Source organism: Phoca vitulina, unplaced genomic scaffold (assembly GCF_004348235.1).
Source record: "Phoca vitulina isolate PV1807 unplaced genomic scaffold, GSC_HSeal_1.0 scaffold2, whole genome shotgun sequence".
Lineage (NCBI taxonomy): Eukaryota > Metazoa > Chordata > Mammalia > Carnivora > Phocidae > Phoca > Phoca vitulina.
The window spans coordinates 4,259,428-4,282,984 of record NW_022589705.1 but is presented as its reverse complement, the minus strand read 5'-3'; the positions used below and the strand labels follow the sequence as shown (position 1 = coordinate 4,282,984).

At 44.3% G+C, this 23,557-nt stretch overlaps 1 protein-coding gene across 1 annotated transcript in view; it reads left to right on the top strand.

The window, feature by feature from the left end:
* CD101 (CD101 molecule) overlaps positions 1-18,424 on the top strand; it is a 34,743-nt gene extending 16,319 nt beyond the window's left edge. Inside the window, exons 5-9 of the mRNA XM_032419302.1 lie at positions 2,292-2,675; positions 3,379-3,783; positions 6,381-6,791; positions 9,673-10,068; positions 17,482-18,424. Of these exons, the coding sequence (XP_032275193.1) occupies positions 2,292-2,675; positions 3,379-3,783; positions 6,381-6,791; positions 9,673-10,068; positions 17,482-17,717 (1,832 nt within the window). The 3' untranslated portion in view covers positions 17,718-18,424. The remainder of the gene's footprint in view (positions 1-2,291; positions 2,676-3,378; positions 3,784-6,380; positions 6,792-9,672; positions 10,069-17,481) is intronic.
* The last annotated feature ends 5,133 nt before the right edge of the window (positions 18,425-23,557 follow it).

The following is a 23,557-nucleotide window of genomic DNA, read 5'->3' as shown; positions in this document are numbered from 1 at the left end:
TCCCTTTCATGCTCTTCTCTGTCACCCCATTTGCTAGCAATGAAGACACACACACTTTGGCCTAGAGTGGCACGCCAGGAAGTGTGTTGGTGTTAGTTTTCACACTAAACATTTGGTCTAACTTTCTAGGATTCAGGAAGAACTGTGTAGGCGGGTTTACATATTTACACAGAGCTAAATCTCTGCTTCATTCATCTCAATCTCTGCTGAAATATATCTGTAAACCTTTCTTAAATTCAGCATATGGGAATCTGTGCCAAAGGGAACTGAAGGTGTGCTTTGTGGCTCACAGATCATAAGCCTATCAGCAGGGTGGTCTTCTAAAGCTAAAAATAGTTCATTGTGTAGGCTGGAGTCCAAACTGGGCCTGATATGTGGAAACAGAAAAAGCTATTAGCAAATTTATTAAGGATCCTGTTGAGCATTCAGTTTTGAAAGTCAAACCATAGTATGAGCAGAGTTTTATCATGAAATTCATATTTTATGAATATTTTAAACAGAAGGGGTTACTCACTACCACTGTGAATGTGTAACTTACACACACTTGATAAGATTATTACTTCTTAACAAGAGGCAATAATGACTGTAATGAACTAAGGAAACCTCATTTTTTTCTTTAAAAAAAAAACAAACTGATGTTAGTTGAGACTAACCATAATGGTTATATTCAAGTAGTGAGATTATGAGCAATAATTTCCTCTTTATTTTCTAAACTTCAGTTATGAGTCTATTTTTAACTTGAAAATAACTTTAAGTATAATCCTGCCTCCACTACCCAAAATCTGGAAGCAGGTTTACATATGTAGATACAGATACAGATATAGATATTTAATATTAAATGTTATTTAACTAATAATTATTTAATTATTAAATAAGAATTATTGAATTATTTAATAGTATTATTAGATAATTAAAATATTAAATACGTGTATTAAAGTTACTTGTGGACATCAAGCTTCATTCTGCCTTTGTAACTTACATACATATATACATAGAGCAGGAGAAAGCTCAACTCCTTCCTCAGCAGGGAAGAACAATTTGCGAATTCATTTAGATCTTATTTAGATTTCTCATCCCAATTCCATTTTGTTTTCTCTCTTTTGGCTTTGAACTACCTCACTTTCACTAAGTGCCTATCATTACAACCAATGCTAATAACTCCCATGTACTGGGTACTTTCCCTTGCCAGCCAGGCTAAGCCCTTTGGCATGTACCACTTTTACTCATCCCAACAATGCAGTAAGGTTGGTGCTATTATTATGTTCATATATACAGGAAAGAAAATCAAGGGTCAGGGAGGACAGCTGTGTTGCCCAAGATAAATTCTGACTCCCAGGACCTTGGCCTTAAACCTGAGATGCATGAGCTACGGAGGTGTCTTTGCTTTACCCACAAAGCACCCAAGACAAAGCCTCGCACAGGAAGTATCTATTGAATGAATGTCTGCGTTTCTACATATCTTGAATTTCCCATCTGGGAGCCAGATTTATATTTTGTAGTTTAACATTATAGTTCAGATATAAGAAGGATCTCCCTTCAACCAATAGTATATATCTATATCTATATCTATCTATCTATATGTATATATATAAGAATATGTGATTTGAAAAAGAGAAATATATCTATATGTGTATCTTCCCCCGAGTAATTGTTTTTAATGGTGGTATTTTGTTTGTTGTTGTTGTTGTTGTTTAAATAAACTCTACAACCAACATGGGCCTTGAACTCATGACCCTGAGATCAAGAGTCGCATGCTCTATGGACTGAGCCAGCCGGGTGCCCCAATGGTAGTTTTTGAACAGAAATCTAATTACCAATACTCCTTCCCTGTTCAAAACACATACTAATTAGGGAAAGATAAGTAGGCAGAGGAATATCATTTTGATCTGTGAAAGATAAAATTCCAAAAAACTAAAAATTTAAATAAACACAGCTTCATTATTTTCAGGCTCATACACCCACCCTAATTAATCTAACAAAATATTACCAGATGTTTTCCCAACTAGATGTTCTTAATGAAGGGCTGATTTAACAAATCACTAAAAATAAGGGCAAATTATAAATTGTTTAAGTGTAAATAAGTTCACCGGATATTCTTTTTGCTGTCTTGTTCCCACTATGTAAGTGTTTAGCAAATCTCTTTTACGGGGGTGGTAAGAGCAGTCAACAGCCCGATCTGATTTGTCACAAACTAGTCAAGGCCTAATTAAAGAGATTTCACCATGTTTTAGAAAAGTTTTCATTGACTTGAAATCCTTTCTTTTTTTCCCTCTCAAATCTGTAATCCACAGCAAGAAATGTGGTCTTATCTACCAAGAACCAGCAGCAAGCCGTGTGGGAAGGAGAGGCATTAACCCTTCTCTGCAAGGCAGATGGGGCTGAGAGTCCCTTGTCTGTGGAATGGTGGCACCTCCCACAAGGCCAGAAGCAGCCAGAGTTGGTGGCTGGCATGCAGCAGGATGGCACCGTGCAGCTGGGGGCCTCCTACAAGGAACTCAATAACCAGGGCTCCACAAGGCTGGAGAAAATGGACTGGGCCACCTTCCAGCTGGAGATCAGCTCCACCAGCACCACAGACAGTGGTGTGTATGAGTGCAGAGTGTCTGAGGGCACCCGGAACCAGGCCAGAGGGCGGAGCTGGACTCAGAAGTTGGCTGTCACTGTCAAATCTCTGGGTAAGGGTCAAAGAAATCCTGTTCTAAACTTACATGTATCAGCGGTACCTTCCTGGGCAGTGGGACGTGGTGGAATTTGATTGTGTGTCAAGCCGAACCCCCTCGTGGCGCGTACACCCCAGGACACAGAGCGTAGTCTCTGGCTGCCAGGTCTGTCAATCAATCTTTAAAGTTTACTCATCTTTATAAGGATCATCCATAGGGTGCCACTTGTCGGTTGTTAGTCAAAACTAAACGCGAAAGCCTATGAGCTGGAGTAGACGTATAGAGGACCTGTGCCCAGTGGAGCTGAGCCTCGTACATCTAGGCTTCTAGAGCTGTAGCCCTGGGCTTGCAGAGTCTATTCAAGCCTGTGCAAAAGAGTGATGCTGAGCCCATGAGTGGAAATAAGGGAAGGCCAGCCACTGGGCGGGGGTGAGGGGGGGAGCACTCCACCCACTCAGTAGCAGCTGTCTAAGCAGAAGGCTGGAGAAACACTTCCTGTTTGTTATCACTGCTGGGAACGCTCTTAGAAGAGGATCAACTTTGGAAAATTTGAGGACAGAATTCAGGACAGACTGTCCTGTGAGTCAACTCTGAGCCCCAAATAGTTGATGCTCCCAATGTTTGAATGCATGGCTCCATGTAAAGAGGTGGTCAGTAGGAAAACTTTGATTTGACAAACATATTGGCAATGGTGTTTCCCATTTATTTCTGCCCACAGAGTCGAGCTTGTGGGTTAAGCTGATGAGCCGTCAACCCAAAGTGGAATTCGCCAAGACCTTTGGACTGTCCTGCATAGTGGAGGCTGACTACGCCAACCTCAGGGTGCCACTCACCGTGACGTGGCAGTTCCAACCAGCAAGATCTCAAGTCTTTCATCCACTTGTTCGAATCACCCACAATGGCACTATTGAGTGGGGGGGTTTCCTATCTCAGTTCCAAAAGAAGACAAAAGTTTTACAGTCCTCATTTCATTCTCAACTCCTAATCCATGATGCCACCGAGGAAGAAGCAGGAGTTTATCAGTGTAAAGTAGAAGTTTACGTCAGAAATTCCCTATGCACAAGCGGCCCCGTGAGGGCTTCTGCCGTCTCTCACTCACTGATGATAGCCATCACTTTACCAGGTAAACACCACTGGAAAGTAATCCCTGCTTTAAAAACAAATGAACACATTTCTCCTATTTTGGGTAAATTATAGAATTAAAATATAACATACCTTCCCCCATGTTTTGACTGTATAAGTTAGCACCATGTAAAACCGATATCCAGGCTAACATGAAGTTCGTATGCATGGGACAGCCATACTGGTTGTTAAAACATTGACATACTTCCACACTGACTACTAATAACTGTTGCTCCATGCTCCTTCCCCCTCTTTCCAAAAGTCCCCACCACCCAGCAACTGAAAATTACCACATGGCACAAGAGGGGGCTTCTCGGACCAGCTCCGGTCAGGAGGGAGGCATTCTTTGGATTGGTCATTGCCCATGCCTTACTAGTCATTAAATGTTTGAAATGTCTCCCCTACTGCTAAGGATAATGTCAATTCCATTAGAATACATTTATCCTCTTGGTTTAACATGTTAATGTATAAGAGAGAATATCTGATTATAATCAAATATAATTTACCTCATCAGTTGGTGTAAGAGCAGAGACACAACCTGGGCAAAGTCCTGCTAGTCATGTATCTTCTTCTATGACTTCCATTCTCTAAAGACATTGTGTTTAAGAGCCTTTGAAGTCATTTCTACCTGACAGGCACCGACGAGCAGCTTAGCTTTGGGCAAATCACTCAATCTGTCCAAGTCTAGGGACTTCATCCCTAAATTGCTGTTCTGCACTGTGGTGACATATGTAATGTGCCTAGGACAGTGCCTGATGCATCAAGCAGATGCTCAGACATGGTAGCCCCCATTATTCTCTCTGCTGCTGAGTGACATTTTTGGTAATAGTAACAATCTCCTTGTTGATTAACTCATGTCTTAATTGCCTTGTCCTTCCCATGGTATTTAAAATTGTTGACCCAATCCTTTCTTCTTGAAACTTCCTTTTTCCTTGGCCTCATGATGCAAGATTTTCTTGGTTTCTTTCCTAACACTGTTTCTTCTCATTCTCTTTTGCAGAATTCTCCTCCTTCACAGATCCATTCCTTTGCGTTTCAGCCTTAGCTTGCTCTCTTCTCATTCCATACAGTCTCCTGAAGTGGGCTTATTCCTCCCCCTGGTTCAACCTATATACTGAAAACTCTCAAATCCATTATCCTGAAAGACTTCTCTTTTGATCTCCAGACTCATTATACAATTACCTCCAAGGCATATCTACACTCAGTAAGTCCAAACATAAATGCACTATTCTTATTCTTCCAAATCTACTCTTCCTACACTGTTCTCCATGTCCTCATGATCCACCAGTGGCCCAGGTGAGAAACCACAACACCTCCATATCCACCTCATCCAAACTCTCATAGCACGGCCTGCAAGATCCTTTATAACATGGTACATTTATGTCTTTCCAGTGTCATCTTCTACTTTCCATCTTGAATTTGAGCTCTGGCCACACTGAACTACTTGCAAGCCCTCAAATACTCTGTGTTCTCTCTCACTTCCAGTCTTTGTTCAAGTCATGCATTTTGTGTGGAACTCTTTAACCTCTTCTCCACCAGACAAATTCCTATTCACTCCTAAGACTTAGCTTCAAGATCTCTGCTCCAGGAAGCCTCCCCCTACTCCCATATTTGAGTTAGATGGTCCTGCCCTGTGCTCTGACAGCCGCTTCTGCATACCTCTGTTACACTTGGGTGACACAGTCTTATAATTTGTAAGCCTCTGTGCCTGCACTGGTTTCTCCCTCTAGACTGTGAACCCACTGATTGGAGGTATCCACAGAGCCAGGAATGGTGTGGCGCATAACACAATGTGTGCTTGATACATATTTGTTGACGGACGAGGAAGGGGACCTACCAGCAAATTTTAAGAAGCAGTTACAAAAGTAGAATTAATGATATCAGCAAGAAGTTAGAATAAGTTTTGGGAGGCAGGTTGTAGCATTCATCTTCCTGACAGAGCAGAAAAGCTGCTGGAGTAAAAGGAGAGTTGACTCCATATCTGTATAAGATTCCCACAGTTGACTGGCTGCAAAGAGACATACAATTTTAGTAGCCCACGTACAACTTCCTTTTGCTTAGCCATGTTTGAAGGCAGATACAAACAAGGACACGTCAGCGAATTGTGAATCCAGGAGTATTCCGGAGAGTGAGCACACAGACAAAGCATTAATAGGGCCACTTTCACTCACTTTGATTTATGAAATGTGACAGAAGAGAAGATGTCTATGCTTTGACAGTGAGGCATTATCATGTGGAAGAGACTGGTTTTCTGTATGACACTCCATCCCTCCCCATGTTCCCTATCCCACTCTGCCGGATGAGGGTAGAACCAGGACCAGTGACTGGAAGGTAGGGAGTGGTAAAATCCAACTTGACATCAGAAAGAATTCTCTAGTGGCAGAGATGTCCAAAGATGGAATGGGCTGCTTTGTCAGTTGGTGAACTGTTCAGAGGCTCAGTGGGCAGTTAGTAGGGCTGCGGGGGAAGGAATTCCCACATCTAATGGATGTAGGAGACATTGCCTCATGCCTAGTTGACCTCTAATGTCCCTTCTACCTTAAAATTCTATTTTCTAGCGAAATAAAAAAAGTCACTGTCACCATTCTTTTAATTTAGAGAGCAAGCTACAAGTGAACTCAAGCAGTCAAGTCCAAGAGATCCTCATCAACTCTAACACCAACATAGAATGTAACATCTTGTCCCGGTCCACTGGAGACCTTCAGTTAGCTGTCATTTGGTACTTCTCTCCCAGTTCCACTAAAGCAACCTGGCTGAAGATCCTGCAAATGGACAAAAACAATGTTGTAAAATATGGGGATGAATTTCACACCCTACGGAGAAAACAAAAATTCTACCCCGAGAAAGTTTCCCAAGACTTGTTTCAGCTACACGTTTTGAACATGGAAGACAGTGATCAAGGCAAATACCACTGCACTGTGGAGGAATGGCTCTTGTCTACAAATGGCACTTGGCTCAAGCTTGGAGAAAAGAAGTCAGGTCTGACAGAATTGAAACTCAGGCCCACAGGTAAACCTGGCAAGTGTATCCTCACGTGTCTTTCTGTAGGATTGCCATCTTCTCTTGGGCAGCTCTTCTTTGGAGTGGATATGTGAAGGTAGAAATATGACCCAGGGTCATAGGAATAGTGTCCACCTACACAACGAATGCAGGACCTAGTAGCCCAGCAGAAGAGGTGGGTGTCACTTAAGGTGAATCAGTCTGAGGCTTTGAGGAGCTTGGATGGGAACAAGATCCCATTGATTGGTTTGCTTATCAGCCTGGCAGCCTGGTCTATGGAGCTGCCCAGGGTGTTGTATCTCTAGATCTCTGTAATAACAAGCTGTGTCATTCCAGTGGGGCTCTACTGTAATTTGGCAAAGAAAGAGTAATACGAAGCATATTTCTCCCACTGTGAACAGAAACTGTACAACTCTATAGGGATGTGTGGAGAAATTGCTTTTCAACATTTGGCTGCCTAAACATAAGGCAAATAAGAGTAGTTAACTGTTGGAATGGCTTACTGAGGGAGTCTCCTCTTCCTTGGGAGATCTTTAAAAGTGTAATAGAAGTTCCATCCATTTGCACTGGTCTAGGAGTGCTGCGGTGTAAATGTGGGCAGGGTTGATTAGATCTCTGGGTATTAGTTAGGTCACCTCCAATGTTGATTAAAATTAAATGAATGTCACAGCTAAGGTTCGGGAACTGGCTGAGATCCAACAGCACAATGCAAATAAGTTAATCTAGTTTGGTGCTTAAAATTTTATTTTCTATGTAACATCCAAAAATAAGATTATAATGAACATCGCCATGTATTAGACAATTAGAGATACAAAGAGAAATAAGGCACAGCTCTTGCTTTAAGGAGCTTACAATCTGTTGGGGGCAGCAGAGCAAAACAGTAGCTTAGCATAAGGATCTCTTCCTGCTGCTCTGGTTCCCCTTCTTCACATTCTTCAGGCACTTCTTCTCCCTGCTAAATGTGGGTGTTCCTCAGGGACAGATCCTGGACCCCTTTGTCTTATTTTCTCTGCCCTCTTCAGAACTTCTTAAATTCTGCCTTGGTTTCAACTACCACCTCTGATGAAATTGCTCTAAGTCTTTATGCTTAGCTCCAGGTCTTTCAACCCAACTGCCTGTTGTACATTTCTACTTGGAAGCCCCTGAGACCCTTACACTCAGCATGTCCCAAATTGCATTATCATCCTTGCCATCCCACAAGACTCATGCATACTTCTGCACTCTCCATCTATGTGGCTAGCAGCCCTTTCTCCCAGTTGCCCAAGCCAAATCTCGACAGTGTATGCACATCCCTTTAAGGAGGCAGCTACTCCTTAGCTCAAGCTAGCAAACACTTCCCATCCAGAAATGTGGGCTCAGTGTTGTCTGATCTTTTAGTCTATCAAGAAGTGCCTAAAATCTTTTTTGTGTGACATTGCTCGATTTGAGAATGTACGCAACTAATCCAAATTCTTTTCAGATTCTGAGGGTGTCAAACAAAACATATCTGTGGGTGGGGTGTGGCTGGCTGGGGGTGGCCAGCTGTGCACCCTGGTGTAGGGTGTGAGTTAAGGAAGAGGCCTCAGGGACAGATACTGAGAAGGAGTGGTCAGAATTGTAGGAGAGACATTTTCTCTGAAATCAAAAGAGGAGAGGACTTCAAGAAAAAATAGACTTCAGTGATAAAACCCACAGAGAGGACAACAAAATGGAGTGTCTTGAGCTGGGAAATTGGGCCCATACTGAGGATCTTGGCCAGAGCATGGCGATGGAATTGGAAGGCTGATTACAGTCAAGTAGGGAGGAATTTGAGCTGAGGAAGCAGAGACGGTATCATATAAACTAATATTTCACATACTTTGCCATGAGGAGAAGGAGAGAGTAACAACAACAACAAATCCAGGATCAGACAAAGTTATTCTTTTATTTATTTTTAATTTTTTAAAAGATATTTATTTATTTATTTATTTATTTATTTATTTATTTGAGAGAGAGAGCACGAGCGGGGGGAAGGGCAGAGGGATAGAGAGAAGCAGACTCCCTGCTGCGCAGGGAGACCCTGGGATCATGACCTGAGCCGAAGGCAGATGCTTAACCAACTGAGCCATCCAGGCACCTCAACGTTATTCTTTTAAAGATAGATTAATAAATGTGTTTGTAGTAGAGTTGAAAATTCAGTGTATACTATAATCTCTTTATTTTGTTTGTAACTACTCTGGCCTTCATTCAAAGTTCTCACCTGCTAGTTAGGAGGGGAACTTTTTAAAAAAGTAAATGTCAAAATCTGTTTAAAACTTAGTCAACTGGTGAATCGTTGAACACTACATCAAAAACTAATGATAAGTTGGCTAATGGAACATAATAAAAAAACCAATTTAGTCTAATCCAATAATTTAAAGTCTCTCCTCCAGTGGTATTCTAACACTTGTATAAAAATGTTCAGTCTCTCAGATAGCCTCCTCTTTCCTTTCATCTAGAACTGAGATGATATCTGGGCATATGGGAGGAGGGTAATTTGCTAGGAATGAGGGGCAGTGGTGCAATACCCAGCTTGAGGGGATGGCTGGAAGTTTTGAATGATCCCTCTGGGAAGTAGAAGAAAAAGTTGACCAGGGAGGGGTAAAAGCAGCAGGGCAGAGCGCCCACTGAACCTGGGTGGTTTCAGGGGCAGGTTTTCAGCAGACAAGAGGTAGGGCTGAAGAAGGAAAATGGTTGGTTTGATTCATAGCGCAGAATGTTCTAGCAAATATGGAAGAAGGACAGGGGTCAAGGAAAAAATGTTACAGATGAAAGACCTGATGTCTTAGGATTTTAAGATGGCATCTCCTCAGTGAGAACTAGATTTTTCAGAGGAGGTATCCAATCTAAAAATCTAGATTCTTCTTTAATTTATTGCCATTTTATTTCCTAGGAAGTAAGGTGCGTGTCTCCAAAGGGTACAGGACAGAAAATGCTACTGAGCATGGAGAGGTGGCCATCCACTGCAGCCTGGAGAGTTCTGGCAGCTCAGCTTCCCTGTTCTCTGTGATGTGGTACCGGAACAGGGAAAATTCTGGAAGGAAGATGCTGGTGCACTTGCAGCATGATGGCTTGTTGGAGTATGGTGAAGAGGGGCTCAGGAGGCATCTGCACTGTTACCGTTCATCCCCTACAGACTTTGTCCTGAAGCTTCATCGGGTAGAGATGGAGGATGCTGGGCTCTACTGGTGCAGGGTGACAGAGTGGCAGCTGCATGGCAGTCCAAGCAAGTGGGTCAACCAAGCATCAGATGAGTCACAGCATATGGTGCTCATGGTGCTGCCTTCAGGTAACGAGGGGCTAATCTGTCCTGGCTCGTGGTCAGGAGAATCTTGGTCTCCCCTCTTGTGCTTTGCTGAAAGCATTTACGGATTCCCTAAAGAAAGTGACTCTGTCATTTCTCTCAATCGTAATTTCCATTTCTCATTGGGACAGACAAGGTCTACGTGAGGTTTTGGCATAGACATTTAAATGTCAGGGGCATCTGACCTCCTTCCCCCCTTCCCCTCCCAAACAAACAAAAAAAACCCATCAAAATCATATCCCTTTAAAGAACAAAATAATGTTCGCAGCAGACATCCTTACCCCTTGGCTGATTCTCCAGTCTCAGAAAGCTCAGATCTGCAGTGGGAGTCGGAATGAGGGATAGGAGCACGGTGACTTTAGGTTTCAGTTGGTTGAACCAAAGTCAACTACATCTAAATGCTCCCCACCTCAAAAACAAAATGAAATCTTTCTCAAAACATAAGTGCCAAGCTTCTTCTCACTCTATATGTTCAACAAATGAGCAGGATTTTGATAATGATAGTCATTTGGTTGCCTCTCCTCATGGCAGCTTGCAAGGCATTGAAGGAGGAAGTGTGCCCTATAGAACCTGTTTACGGGGTCCAGCAAGGAGGGTAGCTACTGAAAGACCTTGGCCAATGCATGGCCATTCTCTGTGTGGGAAGGCCATCCTAGTCAGCCGAGTGCACAGCTTGAGGAGGGATACGGAACAGGTGGTTGTGAAGGAGAGGCGCATCCTTCCAGTCAATCCAGTGCTAAGCATGTAATAGGCATTCATGAAGCATTTGTTAACAAAAGCAGCAATTTCTCCAGCCAGACCCATAAATCTTCCCTGGTGATCAATGCACTGGCTGATGTAGCCAGCTCATCGCTGAGCCCCTCCTTTCTGGTAAGGTTTAAGGTGAGGGTGAGAGGTGAGCTATAAACTGAACTGGGAAAGGGACTCTGAAGACGCAGAGATGTGGTCTCGGTGCCCCACACCAGGAAGGGTAAGATGGATCAATGAAAGATAACATTCCTAAAACACCAGCTAGCTTTGGTGACGCTCCTTAGCAGGGGAGAAAGGGTGCTGCCCAGAATGGTGGCAACTTCTCTGAAGTAGGGTTAGTTGTATCCCAGCCCTGGCCAGGCTTCTAGAATGGAAGCCAGAGTTATCTGATGTGTTCCCTGGGGCTCCATCATCCTCTTCCCCTGACCATTTTTCTTCAGGAGTTTTCTCCCAAGTGTCCAGAGAGAATTTTTCTTCCTATCAGCTTTTCTTCTATTCCAATCATTATGGGAAGTCCCACAACCCTGAGCACATTCCATACATGTTTTCTCACTGGAATTCCCAGGCCCTGTAGCATCAGCAGTTTTTTTGTAGCAGAATAAATAGATAACAAGTGTAAAAAGTATCTATTCTGTTACTAAAAAGCACATTTCCTCTGAGAAAGATGAGATCCTTCACAGCGTATATGTACTGTTAATCTTTGTGGAATCCTTATAAATCAGGTGAAAGGTTTTAAAAAAGATGAACTCTGGAAAGAAAACATTAAAAATTGAGTGATCTTTGTATTCTTTACAGTCAAAGAAGCTTGAAAGCCTGTGCCATGATAAGCTGAGGGTTTTCATTATAAACACAGTTAAGGGTTCCCAAGTAAATCCTCAATTATAGCATCTCGCTTCCTCTACCTGGCGGTTCCTTTCTGGTAGTTGCAGAGTTGCGGAGGCAGTGGGGGGGATGAAAAATTCCAGGGTTTGGAATCAGACAAGCCTAGGCTCAAATCACAGCCCTGTCACCTACCTACGAGCTCTGAAATCATACCCTGTTATTTAACCTCTGTGAACCTCAGCTTACTCATAAAAGTGAGGATCATTATACAAATGTGTATAAATTATCTAACATAGTCCCTGGAATATTGTAAGTGCACAAGAAATGTTAACTCTCTTTTCCATTATGCCTCCAAACATGTTACACGGGCGCACACACACACGTATGGATATATCCATATATGTGACAAAATATTTTAAGTTGTTCAGTAAGTAACTATGTGAGGATCTGAGGACACAAAAACATGCATTACAGAGTCTTTTCCCAAAGAGCTCAGATTCTGATGGGGGACATGAAGTCCAAAATGATAGGGGTCATCAAAGAAGTAGCCTCAGGATGAAGGAACAGAGGCAGGGCTGGGTGGGAAGGAGATCTGGGAAGTTCCCCAGGGTATGCAGCCTATGAAAAGGAAGAGAACATATTTTAGGAAAAGGGATGACTATGCAAGATGATCATAAAAGCTGTGGCGCAAGGGCAAGAGATGAAGTTAGTGAGATGGGGAGGGTACGGATCTCAAAGGGGGTGGTGAACTTATTCATGAACATTATGGAGTGTCAGCAAACAAGTTCAGGCAGGGGAGGGACATCATGAGATTTGCATTTTAGAAAGCCCCCATTGGGAGCTGTGTTAAAGATGAACTGGAGGGGAGGCAGACACAGAGTAGGGAGAACTATCTGAAATTGATAGTAGGAACCCAGGTAAGACAAGATGAAGGCCTGAATTAAGGCAGTGCACATGAGGGCTGAGAGAAGGGCGGGAATTCAGTGCTAGGAGGTGTCATCTTCAGGATTTAGACACTGATTAGATATATGTGGAGGGTGCATGAGCACAAGTGGAGAATCAAAGATAAGTATCAAATTTCTAGCATGGGTGGATATAGGAGAAAGGTCTGAATGGGGAATTTAGTTCAATTTTGAATAAGCTGGGCTGGAATTGAGTTTGAAGTATGTGTGAATTATCCAAAGAGATCTACCCAATAGACATGGGGACTTCCAAGTGAGATCTTTGCCAGATTTGTAGATTAGAAGGCATCAACTTACAGCCAATAATGGTGCCCAACGATGGACTCCTGAGATATATCACTGTTGATCAGGGGAGTGCAGAAGAGGAGCCTGTGAAGGATAATGAAAGGAGTAGCCAAGAGGTAGGAAGAAAACCAGGGTTTGGTGGTATCATAGAAACCAAAAGCAGAGAAGGTATCAAGAAGGAAGGGAAAGCCAACAGACTCAACTACTGCAAAGAGGTCAATTAAGATAAGAATCGGAAAATATCCATTGGATTTCACAATGTTGGGCAATTGCAGACAAGTAATGAAAAAAGTCAGACCACAGTGAGGAAGTGGACACAGCAAATACAGATTACGCTTTCAAGAGCTTTGAGGTAAAGGCAAGAGAGAAAATAACAAGTGGCGAGAGGTGTCAGTCAAGTTTTACTTTGTTCTGTTTTGGTTTGGAGGTGGTAGGGACTTGAGCACGTTTACATTCTGGAGCGGAAAGAGGCAGTGGCGAGGACGAAGGGGAAGATTAGAAGAGGGTAGACCAACAGTCCAACACCTTGCATCAAGATAGACCACCTCCTGTCTGGAATGCTCCACCATGTCATCTTTCTCTGATCAACATCTATGAATCCTTCACCTCCCAACTTAACGGCCACCTTCTCAGTGACTTACCTTATTCTCTTAGTCATTACACTTGTCTAACATCCATAAGCACTGCCAGACTGTACATTCTGAGCAGGCGAAGACTGAGTGTCTCATTCCCAGCACAGCACAGTACCTGGCACATAGAGATGCTCAAGGACTTACTGAGTCACAGCATAATCACACTCCTCGTAAGGACCTGCTCTATGTATTAATAAAGTCCAGATCAGATATAACATGCTAGCAATTCTCACTTCTCCAGTGGTTTCCCACCACCCCTATGTGGCAATTTCAGGCTGGGTTAGTTTAGGACGACCTAATAAAACTGTGGAGCCTGTGGTTCAAATGAAGGCAGAAAAATTAAGAGGAACTTCCCTGAGGGAATGGACCTTGCATCTTCTTCTCCATCTTACTTCCTTATCTATGACTATGCCAAGGTAGGGGCTAGAGATACCTTCATCTTTTTACCTCACCCTCAGAGCCCAGACATAAATGCCTTATTCTAGAGAATTCGCTGTGATTAATTAATAGACAAGACTATACAGCTTCCTGGGGACTGGATCAGTTGTAATTGTATGGTGTTTATTACTACTCCCCAACTTCTGTTTGGGTAAGGATATACTTAGAGAGCGAGCCTTCAAAGGAGACATGTGCCCCTACCACACTGAAGTTTCTGGAGAGACCATAGACTTTATCTGTGCTACCCCAGTACCTCCAACAAAGTCTCCAGCACAGAGTACTCAACAAATGCTTGATGACAGAATGAGCAAGCTTGAGTCTTAAAATGAAACAGGATGCTATCAGGCATCACTCATTCTGGGATGCACTCGTATCAGGTTCCTTAACCCTACTTTTATTGCTTGGCAGGAGCCAACTCTCTCACGTGGCCACACTTGGCACAGTCAGTTGCCAAAGTTTTGGTGGAGGGGGGGAGGAGTTGGTAGCCCCCCTTGTTATCCTGTATCTTTCTTCCGCTGAAGTCAGTATTTCTGAGGTGAATTCAAAAAGGAATGCTCCTCGTGGCGTGTTTGGCTGTGGGTGGAAGCGCATTATAAACTAAACCTTGTGATGAAGTGTTCTCATTACATTTTTGGCTCTGTCTTGCAGACCTTGTACTTTGAGCATCGGGCACTTACTCGGATTGATTCAAAATGCCAAACCTTAATGGTTTTGAATGTCACTAATTCTAATCCAGATATGGGTGAGAGGCAGATGGTGGGAAATAGTGATCGTGGGATCTAGAGCAAACACTGACCTCCCAGGAGAGGTAATTTAGAAGCACTGGAGCTGAGAGTTGCTAGCTGTTGGCCAATTCGGCACTGTGAATCCTTTGATGGCAGATTGCTCCAAACAGAACAGCCTTCTCCCCATTAAGATAGTCAAGCCCTCTGGCAGTCCCTTCGTGCTGAAGGTTAGAGTCTCAGTGGCAAAAAAACCAAGTACCAGACTTCTTTCCCCCTTCTATGTGCCAGCCCCATCTCCTCATGATCACACCATCATCTAACAATGGTGAGACCGAGGTGGACTCTCACCTTCCAATTCTCTGCCACCCATGACTGGGAAGGGAAGTCAGAGTCTCCTAATAAGTAGCCATTAGACTCTCAATGGATTGTCACCCAGTGGTGGAGACAGAGGGACCAGAGATTTAAGGGAGAGTCTTGGCCTGTGGAAGAAAATGGTCAAGCATGTAGCCCCTGTGTGGAGAATCAGTTGGTCCAGCCCTGTTTTCTGTCCCATCTCTTGAGAGAAAGTTGCCTATGATTTTTCCTAACGTTCTCACTAGCATTCCAACTAATATTTATTTCTTGCTGACTCAACAAATGCACTGGGCACTCTGTTAAATACTTTATTGTGCATTATCTCATCACAACTCTAGAAATTTGATCCCCATTTGATCAATGAGGAAACTAATCATTATTGAGGATAAGTAACTTGTCTAATGTCAATAACAGTAAGTTAAAGAGCCAGAATGTGAACCCAGCTGTCTTGGAGATGGTAGTCAATCACTACCCTATGTCTGAGTAGTGTGAAGTGTCAAAGCCAGGACTTCTACCCACTGTTCCCTATGGCTCCATTCTCTTTCAGCATCTCCATCTATACCTTCTCCTTATCCACATGCCTTCAAATATATTCAGATAAGAGCTGGGAGAATTATCGTAGTCAAGCAGGGCCTTGGAGAAAGGGGTCAGGTAGGATATGGAGAGAGGCAGTGATAAAGAATTAAAAGTCTAGCTTTATCATTGCCCACCCTTTCAAAAACAAAAACCAAATCTAGGCTGGAGAATATAAATGAGACCAGAGAAAATCCAGGCCACAAACCCCTGTAGCAATTTGTGAGTTCTGAGAGCTGCCAGCCTAATGTTCAGTGATGATCTTTACTCTGTGCAACATGATGGCAGCCACCCCTGGGTTCCTGTGGGTGCAATTTACTCATGCAATTAATTCATTCATCAGTTTCCATTGATGACCCATGGACCAAGTGCTGGACAAGATAAAAAGATGCGTAAGATATAGGCCCTGTCCTTCAGGAGTTCACAATGCAGGAGTTGGACAAATGTTTAAATTCTTTCTTGACTTCCAACAAAGAGACGTTCTTCAAGGTGCAAGATGCATCGGCAATGCCAAAAACAGAATTCTTGCAGCAGAGGTTGGTAGAAATGACCTTTAAAGCTGTTTACATCTCTAAGAGTCTATAATCCCATGAGTCCTATAACTTCACCTTTGAAGAAGAAATCGCTTATGTCATTACAATTTTCTAATAAAAGCACAGCTACTATTAGCATCCGATTTTTCGGAAGAGCCCTGGTTTCAAATATCCTGTCATAAATACATGTAGTTGGAAGACTACATTTAGTGGTTGGTGTCTCTCTGAGCGTGTCTTTCTGCATGGAGAGTCTGTAAAGCCAGTCCTTTGACTAGTAACTCTGGGCGCTGCTTCCTGGAATCTGGGGTGTTTGCAGCCCTGTCCCTTTGCCTCCCTGTGCACGTGGCCGGGAACCACTTTGGGGTGGCGTGTGCGTGCTCTGCATGTCTGCGTGGCTGATGGTGCTTCCCCATGGGCTGCAGCTGCCCGGCAGTCATGTGCTTCAGCCTGCCTTTATATAGTATCCTCTGCCCATGTGGTTGCAGTCAGTCCGATTCCATTCAGATCAGCCACAGTTGTCACGCACGTGTGCGGGGCACTGCAGGGGACATGGAAACAAATGACACTATGAGGTATACTCAAGTAACTGTGATGAAACCAAGGAGATGGTTAAGGGGGAACAAAAGAGGTCTACACCAAGGGGTGTGTGAGAAGAGGATCCGGGAGGACTGTGCCTGGAGGCAGGTAGGATGACCCTGGGGAAGAAACGGGTCATCTGAGCTGCATCAGAAGGACCCGGAGGATTAGGGTGCAGAGAGTGTGCCGGATGGAGGCAATAGAGCAACACAGGAAAGGAACTCAAAGGAGGGGACCCGGGGGAGACCCATCTGGAGAGTCAGGAAGGGCTGGAGCTGCTCACCGTGTGTGCTGTCGTGTAAGGACAGTGCGCTGTGGGAGTGTGCGCACGCGCACGTAAGAAGCAGCAGTGGGAATAACTCCGTTAAAAATTCAGGACCGGCCACAGAGTTGAGAACGAGGGCTGAGTTATAGATCTCTTTTCTGAGGATAGAAGATTAAAGGAGAGGTTTTCTTTTTTGTTTTGTTTTTCTTCGCGGCTGTTGGTTTTAAGTAGGTCATTGGAACCCCAGTGGTTGGAACTTGCTGGGTGAAGGCAGCGAGGCTGGAAAACACCATCCTGGACTTGACTTTCCCCCACCGCTTCCCCCTTCTCCTGCCCACATGTGATTTAAAGGGCCCACTGCTTTTTGGCCCCGCGGTTTTTACCTGTATTTGCCTGTAACGGTAAATCCCGCACGGGTTTATCGTTGATTCGTGCAGGTAAGTTGGAGACTGATTATCTTTATTGTTCTCCTTTTCATTGCAGAGCCCACATTTCCTTCCAGGATCTGCTCATCAACATCTTTACTCTATTTCCTATTGGTCTTCCCCTGCATTCTGTTGATTCTTCTGCTCATTTCCCTCCTCTGCTGGTACCACAAGGCCAGGAAGTTGTCAGCACTGAGTCTAAAAGCACAGAATGAAAAGGCTCTCTGGGTGAACTTGAAAGGGGCTGGTGACTGGACAACAAACCCGAAGGAAGAGGAAGAGGAAGACCATTGAATCTGGAGAGCTTCCAGCAGCCCTGGGGAAAGTGCGGGCTTTGGAATCAGACTGAGCGGCATGTGAATGTGAATGAATCCTGATCCGGTCCTTCTTGGCGTCTGTGGCCTTAGGCAAGTTACCTAGGAATCAGAGGGAATTTTTATTGAGCGTCTATGTGGGGCCCCACACTGCTAAGTATCTCTTCGTTGTATTACCCTCATCTACCCCTTGCATCTTCCCAGGAGCTAGATGATTTACCCTGTTTTTCACTGGCCCTACCTCACAGAGGTTCAGGGTCCCTGTCTGTAAGGAGAGAACCTCCCTCACACAGCCTCTTGGGTATTCGGTGAGATCGTATGGCGAAGCCCAGGGTGAGAATGCCCTCTACTCTCTCCTCCCTTATGTCACTGACTCCCGGGAGAGCACTCCGAGTGGTCCAGTCACACTGGCTCTAGGTTCATCTTTTGCCCCCAGGTAAGAGGTGTAGGAAGGGGCCTGATGTCAGCAAGGCGAAAAGATGTTGGGGATATGCTCTTCGTTCACATCTGATCTGCCTCCCAACGTGAGCGTGACTTCCTTCAAAGTAGAAATCCCATCTTTCCCTCATCCCATCTATAAATGCTACTCAAGAACAAGCTCTGCATAGAGGGTGCCTGATCCATATTGGCCCTTTGATGAAATTGTAAAGCATTTTGTAGTCTGAGTTTCTTTCTTTTTTTCTTTCCCTTTCCCTTTTCCTTCCTTCCTTCCTTTTTTCCTTTCTCTTTCTTTTCTCTATTAGCTTTAGGTCATTGCTAAGGGAAAACTTCTTTTTTTTTTTTTTTTTTACAACAGTGCTCTAATCAGCCCCTAAGGCCTCATACCCCCCCTTCCTCCCCACGCCAGAAGATCCATCTGGGTCCTGGCTCTGAGCCAGTGCCTTATTTTCTTTGACCTGACAGCATTAGGTAGTAGCACAGGGCATTGTGGTGGTTCTCTGGGGGAGGAGGAGGAACAGTGCCCCAGTCCCGTCCTCCCCCAGCAGGGGCTAGGAGCTCAGGGGAAGCAGTGGGTCAAGTCTGGTTCCTCAGGGTCCCCTATTCTCAGCCAGGAACGGTCGGGGGAGGGGGATGGTTGGGGAGTGTCATGGCTTAAGGCTTTCAGCAACTGTCCCCCAGGATATAACAAGTGTTTCCACTGGGCCTGAGGCCTCCTCATCTTTGTTTCAAAAGCTGCTCAGGCCCTGTTGTAGCCAGAATTGGAAATCAATCAGAACCGCCTAACAGACTTGAGAAGATGCATCTATTTATTATCTGTGTGACCAACAGGGTTGCTTTAACACTCGCTGATTTGCATTTCCAAGGAGAGCAATTTATTTTTAATTATTTTATCAAGCACACACGTCTCTCCAAACATAATTAGTTCCTTTGCAGGGGGAGCATTGGTGGCTATGAGAACTCCCAGTGAAGAGCTATAGGTCCCTTCCGCTCATCTCCCTTTATAGGCTCATTTAAAATAGCCCAAGTGTTTCCTTAAATGTGTCAACACATTAGTCTCTTCTCAGGTAGGTGTGGCATATTTTTCAGAAAACAAAGCTAAAGGTAAGACTTGTTAGAAAGTATGATGTCCCCTGCCTTTTTTTCCCCCCCAAAACCTGTATTTTAATTAGGATTTTAAAGGGAAAGGGAGCAGAATAGAGCCCCGTCAGATAATCAGAGCGGATTCTGGTGCTGCCCCCTGCCTGGGGTCCTCTTTCCCCTGACCCCGTCCCTCTCTCCTCACCTGGGTCCGGCCTTTCGGCTCAGAGCTCACCGGCCACTTCTTCCTGTTTGAATCTGGCCCAGACACGGCACAGAGCAGACACTGAAATGTCCAAGTGCATCGCCCGGAGCCGAGCATGGGAATGATTCGATTACTCCCCAGGGAACACCTCGTGCCCAGCCCCGGGATCGGTGTGAGGGATCCAGCGGGGACCCAGCCAGATGCAGCTCCAGTCCCCTAGGGTCATCAGCTTGTTCCTTCTGGCTGCTGGGCTCTCAGCACGCTGGGTGTCCTAAGAAGCCGTGTTGTGCTATTTGGCCCGTTGTGAATTTTTAGGCAGCTAAACCCCAAAGTCGTCTTTTCTCTTCTCTGAACTGAATAAAATTTGTGTTCACCCAAGTCGGTCGACATTTCCCGTGAAACCTCTTCTCTTTCCAATGCTGTGCTTGTCCCGTTTTACTCTCTAACACTTAGTGGAGAACTTCACTTTTATTCACCGATTGAAACTTTTCCATTCTGTGTCAGCACCTGGTTTCCCTTTCAGCGTCTTGGGTTTTCAGTCCTCCTTGGCAGCCGAACAAACCTGTCTCGGGAGTTGGCTACTTGTGGCCCACAGGCCAAGCGCAGACCACCACCCGTTTTTTAAAATACGAGTTGTTGGAAGACAGCCATTCCTTTTGCCTGCATATTACCTCAGGCTGCTGTCTTCATGAAACGGCAGAGGCGAGTAGTTGCCATGGAGAATGTGGGCCTAAAATGTTTACTATCTGGCCCTTTACAGAAAAAGGTTTCCTGCTTTAGTGGCTAATGTTCTGTCTTAACCACGCACTGTGTTCCTGGGACCCTTGGCCTACTGTATTGGTATCTCTTATATACCTGATTAATTGAAGAATAACCTGAGGCTCTCCAGATTGGGGTGTGGTCCAAGCCACTGTGAAGTTCGAATCCTCTGCCGCACTCCTCCTAGAGATGGGAAATTCAGCACCCTGGAGGTGCTCCTGCTCTGTGCAGGACGAGATGACGTGGAGGTGTGTAAAGCATGAATAGGCTGTTTTCGTTCTTTTTAGTCTAGGAAGACATGTATGGGAAACAGCTGATATACGGCAGAACAAGAAAGTAGAAAGTCAAGTGCCATAATTCTTTCTTACGATTGCACAGAAGTTGTTCATCATCTCAGAGTTTCAGGGCACCCCCATGTAAAAGGGATTGTTATTCCTGTCCTGCAGGAAAGACAGGGACGCTTAGAGGGGTTGGGTTGCTCCAGGATCACCCAGCCACGTGTAGAAGAGTAAGAGCTCCAATTGAGGTCTGCTGGCAACCAATCCTAGACTCCTCCCATGGTAGACACTGTGCTCAAAGTCACAGCAATGGGGAACATCTAGTGATAATAATATCCACCTCGCATGGTTGTTATGAGCATGGAATCAGATACTTATATGGGGATAAGTTTTAAACGGTTTGAAGTCGTAAGTGAATGTGGGCATAACCAAGTTTTTTTTCAGGCCTCATCTGTCTGTGCACATAAACGAAATTAAATCAACAATAATCAAATTCTATAGACTTTCGCCCCCCAAGCTACTTACACGGGGTCTTGGCCATCTGTAAAGCGTTCTTCAAGTATTTCTGGGGATTCTATAGGATTCTGGGAATTCACATGAGCTCGCAAACTGGTCCCCTCCCACATGGTTTCCTGATGCTCTGTTCAGCTCTGTGGGCTCCCACCGCAGCTAGGATGCCGGAGCATATGACGTATTAACGCCGGACGGTGTTCATTGGTAAGCAAGGAAGAACACCTCTCATTCTGTCCTCATGTCACACTCCGGATTGCAAACGAATCCAAAATTGCTTGTGCCCCCATGTCTCCAAAGATTGTGAAAACAGGTCCTTTAACTTTTGCCCAGCACCTCCTTGCTCCTCAGGGTCCAGACACCAGCGAGTCTGGGCCCAGTCTGGAAGAGAGACGTCATGCTGTTTTTCATTTCCCATGCTCAACCCCTGGGAACCTGTTAGTACATCTTCATCTCAGTCCCCCTGTCTCCCCTGTAGTTGAGTCATGCAAATTTTACTTCTGGGGAGTCCGCCCACTCATCAGACAGGGCCAGGGAAGTTTACATTCCCTGTAGGCTCAGCCGGGACTTCTGTTATGTTGGCTATTAATTTTTACCCCTAATGCCGTAAAGTGCTATGGCACTTAAGAAATCAGACACAGCTTCATAAAGGAGATGTCATTTGAACTAGGCTTTAAAGTCAGGAAATATTTTGACAGAAGTTGGGATAAACAGTAATCTGCGGAGAGAGGTAGCTCCATGAAAAGTGTGTAGAATAGCTTTGGTTTGATTTAAGTGTCAGATTTATGGAGCAATGAGAGATATTAAATATGGAAAGGTTAGAGTAAGGAGGGACGAGAGAACAGATCTTGAACATGCACAAAAACTTCGACTTTATTTGATGGACAATGGGGAGCCATTGAATGTTATTTAGCAGGGAAGGAGCAGTTCTCCTTTAGGAGAATTGAAAAACCAGCAGCATAGATGATGGGTAGGGTTGGGTGAGGGCTGGGGCAGTATCAAGGCAAAGCAGGGCAGCCGGCCTCAGGAAATAACCTCCATGTTCCTAAGTTGTGTAACAAGGATAAAACCAATTTTGTGAGGTTTGAGGACTGAACCGAATTATCAGAAAGTTTCAAGTATTACATTAAGCTCATAGACGTAACTAATGTATATTTGTTAAGTACAATGATAACATGTTATGAGATTCTTCTTCTGTTTAATAAATATTTGTTAGCCTAATTTTCTATTGGTAATTGTAGAGGTAAGAGAGTTGTATCTTTTCACTTAGCTGGCTTTCCGTTTGACTTATCTTTTTTTTTTTAAAAAAAAGATTTTATTTATTTATTTGAGAGAGAGTGTGTGAGAGCAAGAGAGAGGGAGAGAGAGCACAAGCAGGGGGAAGGGTAGAAGGAGAGGGAGAAGCCGACTCCCTGCTGAGCAGGGAGCCCCATGCGGGGCTTACGTGGGGCTCGATCCCAGGACCCTGAGATCATGACCTGAACCTAAGGCAGTGCTTAACCGACTGAGCCACCCAGGCGCCCCTGCCTTATCTTTTTTTTTTTTTTTAAGATTTTATTTTTAAGGTATCTCTACACCCAATGTGGGGCTCGAACTCACAACCCAAGATCAAGAGTCACATGCTCCATTGACTGCCCAGGCAGGCGCCCTTACCTTATCTTTTTGATGCTTGCTTTTATGTTTAATTTACTTGTTAGTTATTTGGAGTTTCTACCATGTCATCTTTAAATCCAAGGCTCCTTTTGGATCAGCTCTGACTTTCAAACAGAGATATTTTGACTAGAAGCATAATTATCACATTAAACCATTTGCTGAGATGGAAGACCACTTTGGATAGGAGGTATGAATAAGTTCATATGTCATAAGTTAACCAGTAAATGAAAATCCAAATTCATTAGCTTTTAAGGTCACAATGGTACAGGGTGTTGAAAATGTGTGCTTCAATTTTATATGGAGAGAGAATCCATTTTCGTGGATTGAAAGTCTCAATACTGTTAAGATGTCCATTTTCTGCAAATTGTTCTATAGAGTTGATGCAGTGGTTATCAGTGGGGGAGGGAGGGCCTGGCACTTGTGCTCTCCAAAGGACACTGCGCAATTTATGGACACATGTTTTTGTGTGGCACAGCCTGAGGTAGGGGGTGCTACTGGCACCTGGTGGGTAGAGCCCAGGGATGCTGTTACCCGTCCTCCAGTGCACAGGACAGACCCTTTCCCCACAGCAAAGAATTGCCTGGCCTGAAATTTCAATAGTGTTGAGGATAAGAAACCCTGATTTAATGGAATCCTAATCAAAATCTCAGGTAATTTTAGTTGTGGAGAAAGGGAAACCCTCCTACACTGTTGGTGGGAATGCAAGCTGGTGCAGCCACTCTGGAAAACAGTGTGGAGGTTCTTCAAAAAGTTGAAAATAGAGCTACCATACGATCCAGCAATTGCATTACTGGGATTTACCCCAAAGATACAAATGTAGGGATCCGAAGGGGTACGTGCACCCTGATGTTTATAGCAGCAATGTCCACAATAGCCAAACTGTGGAAAGAGCCAAGA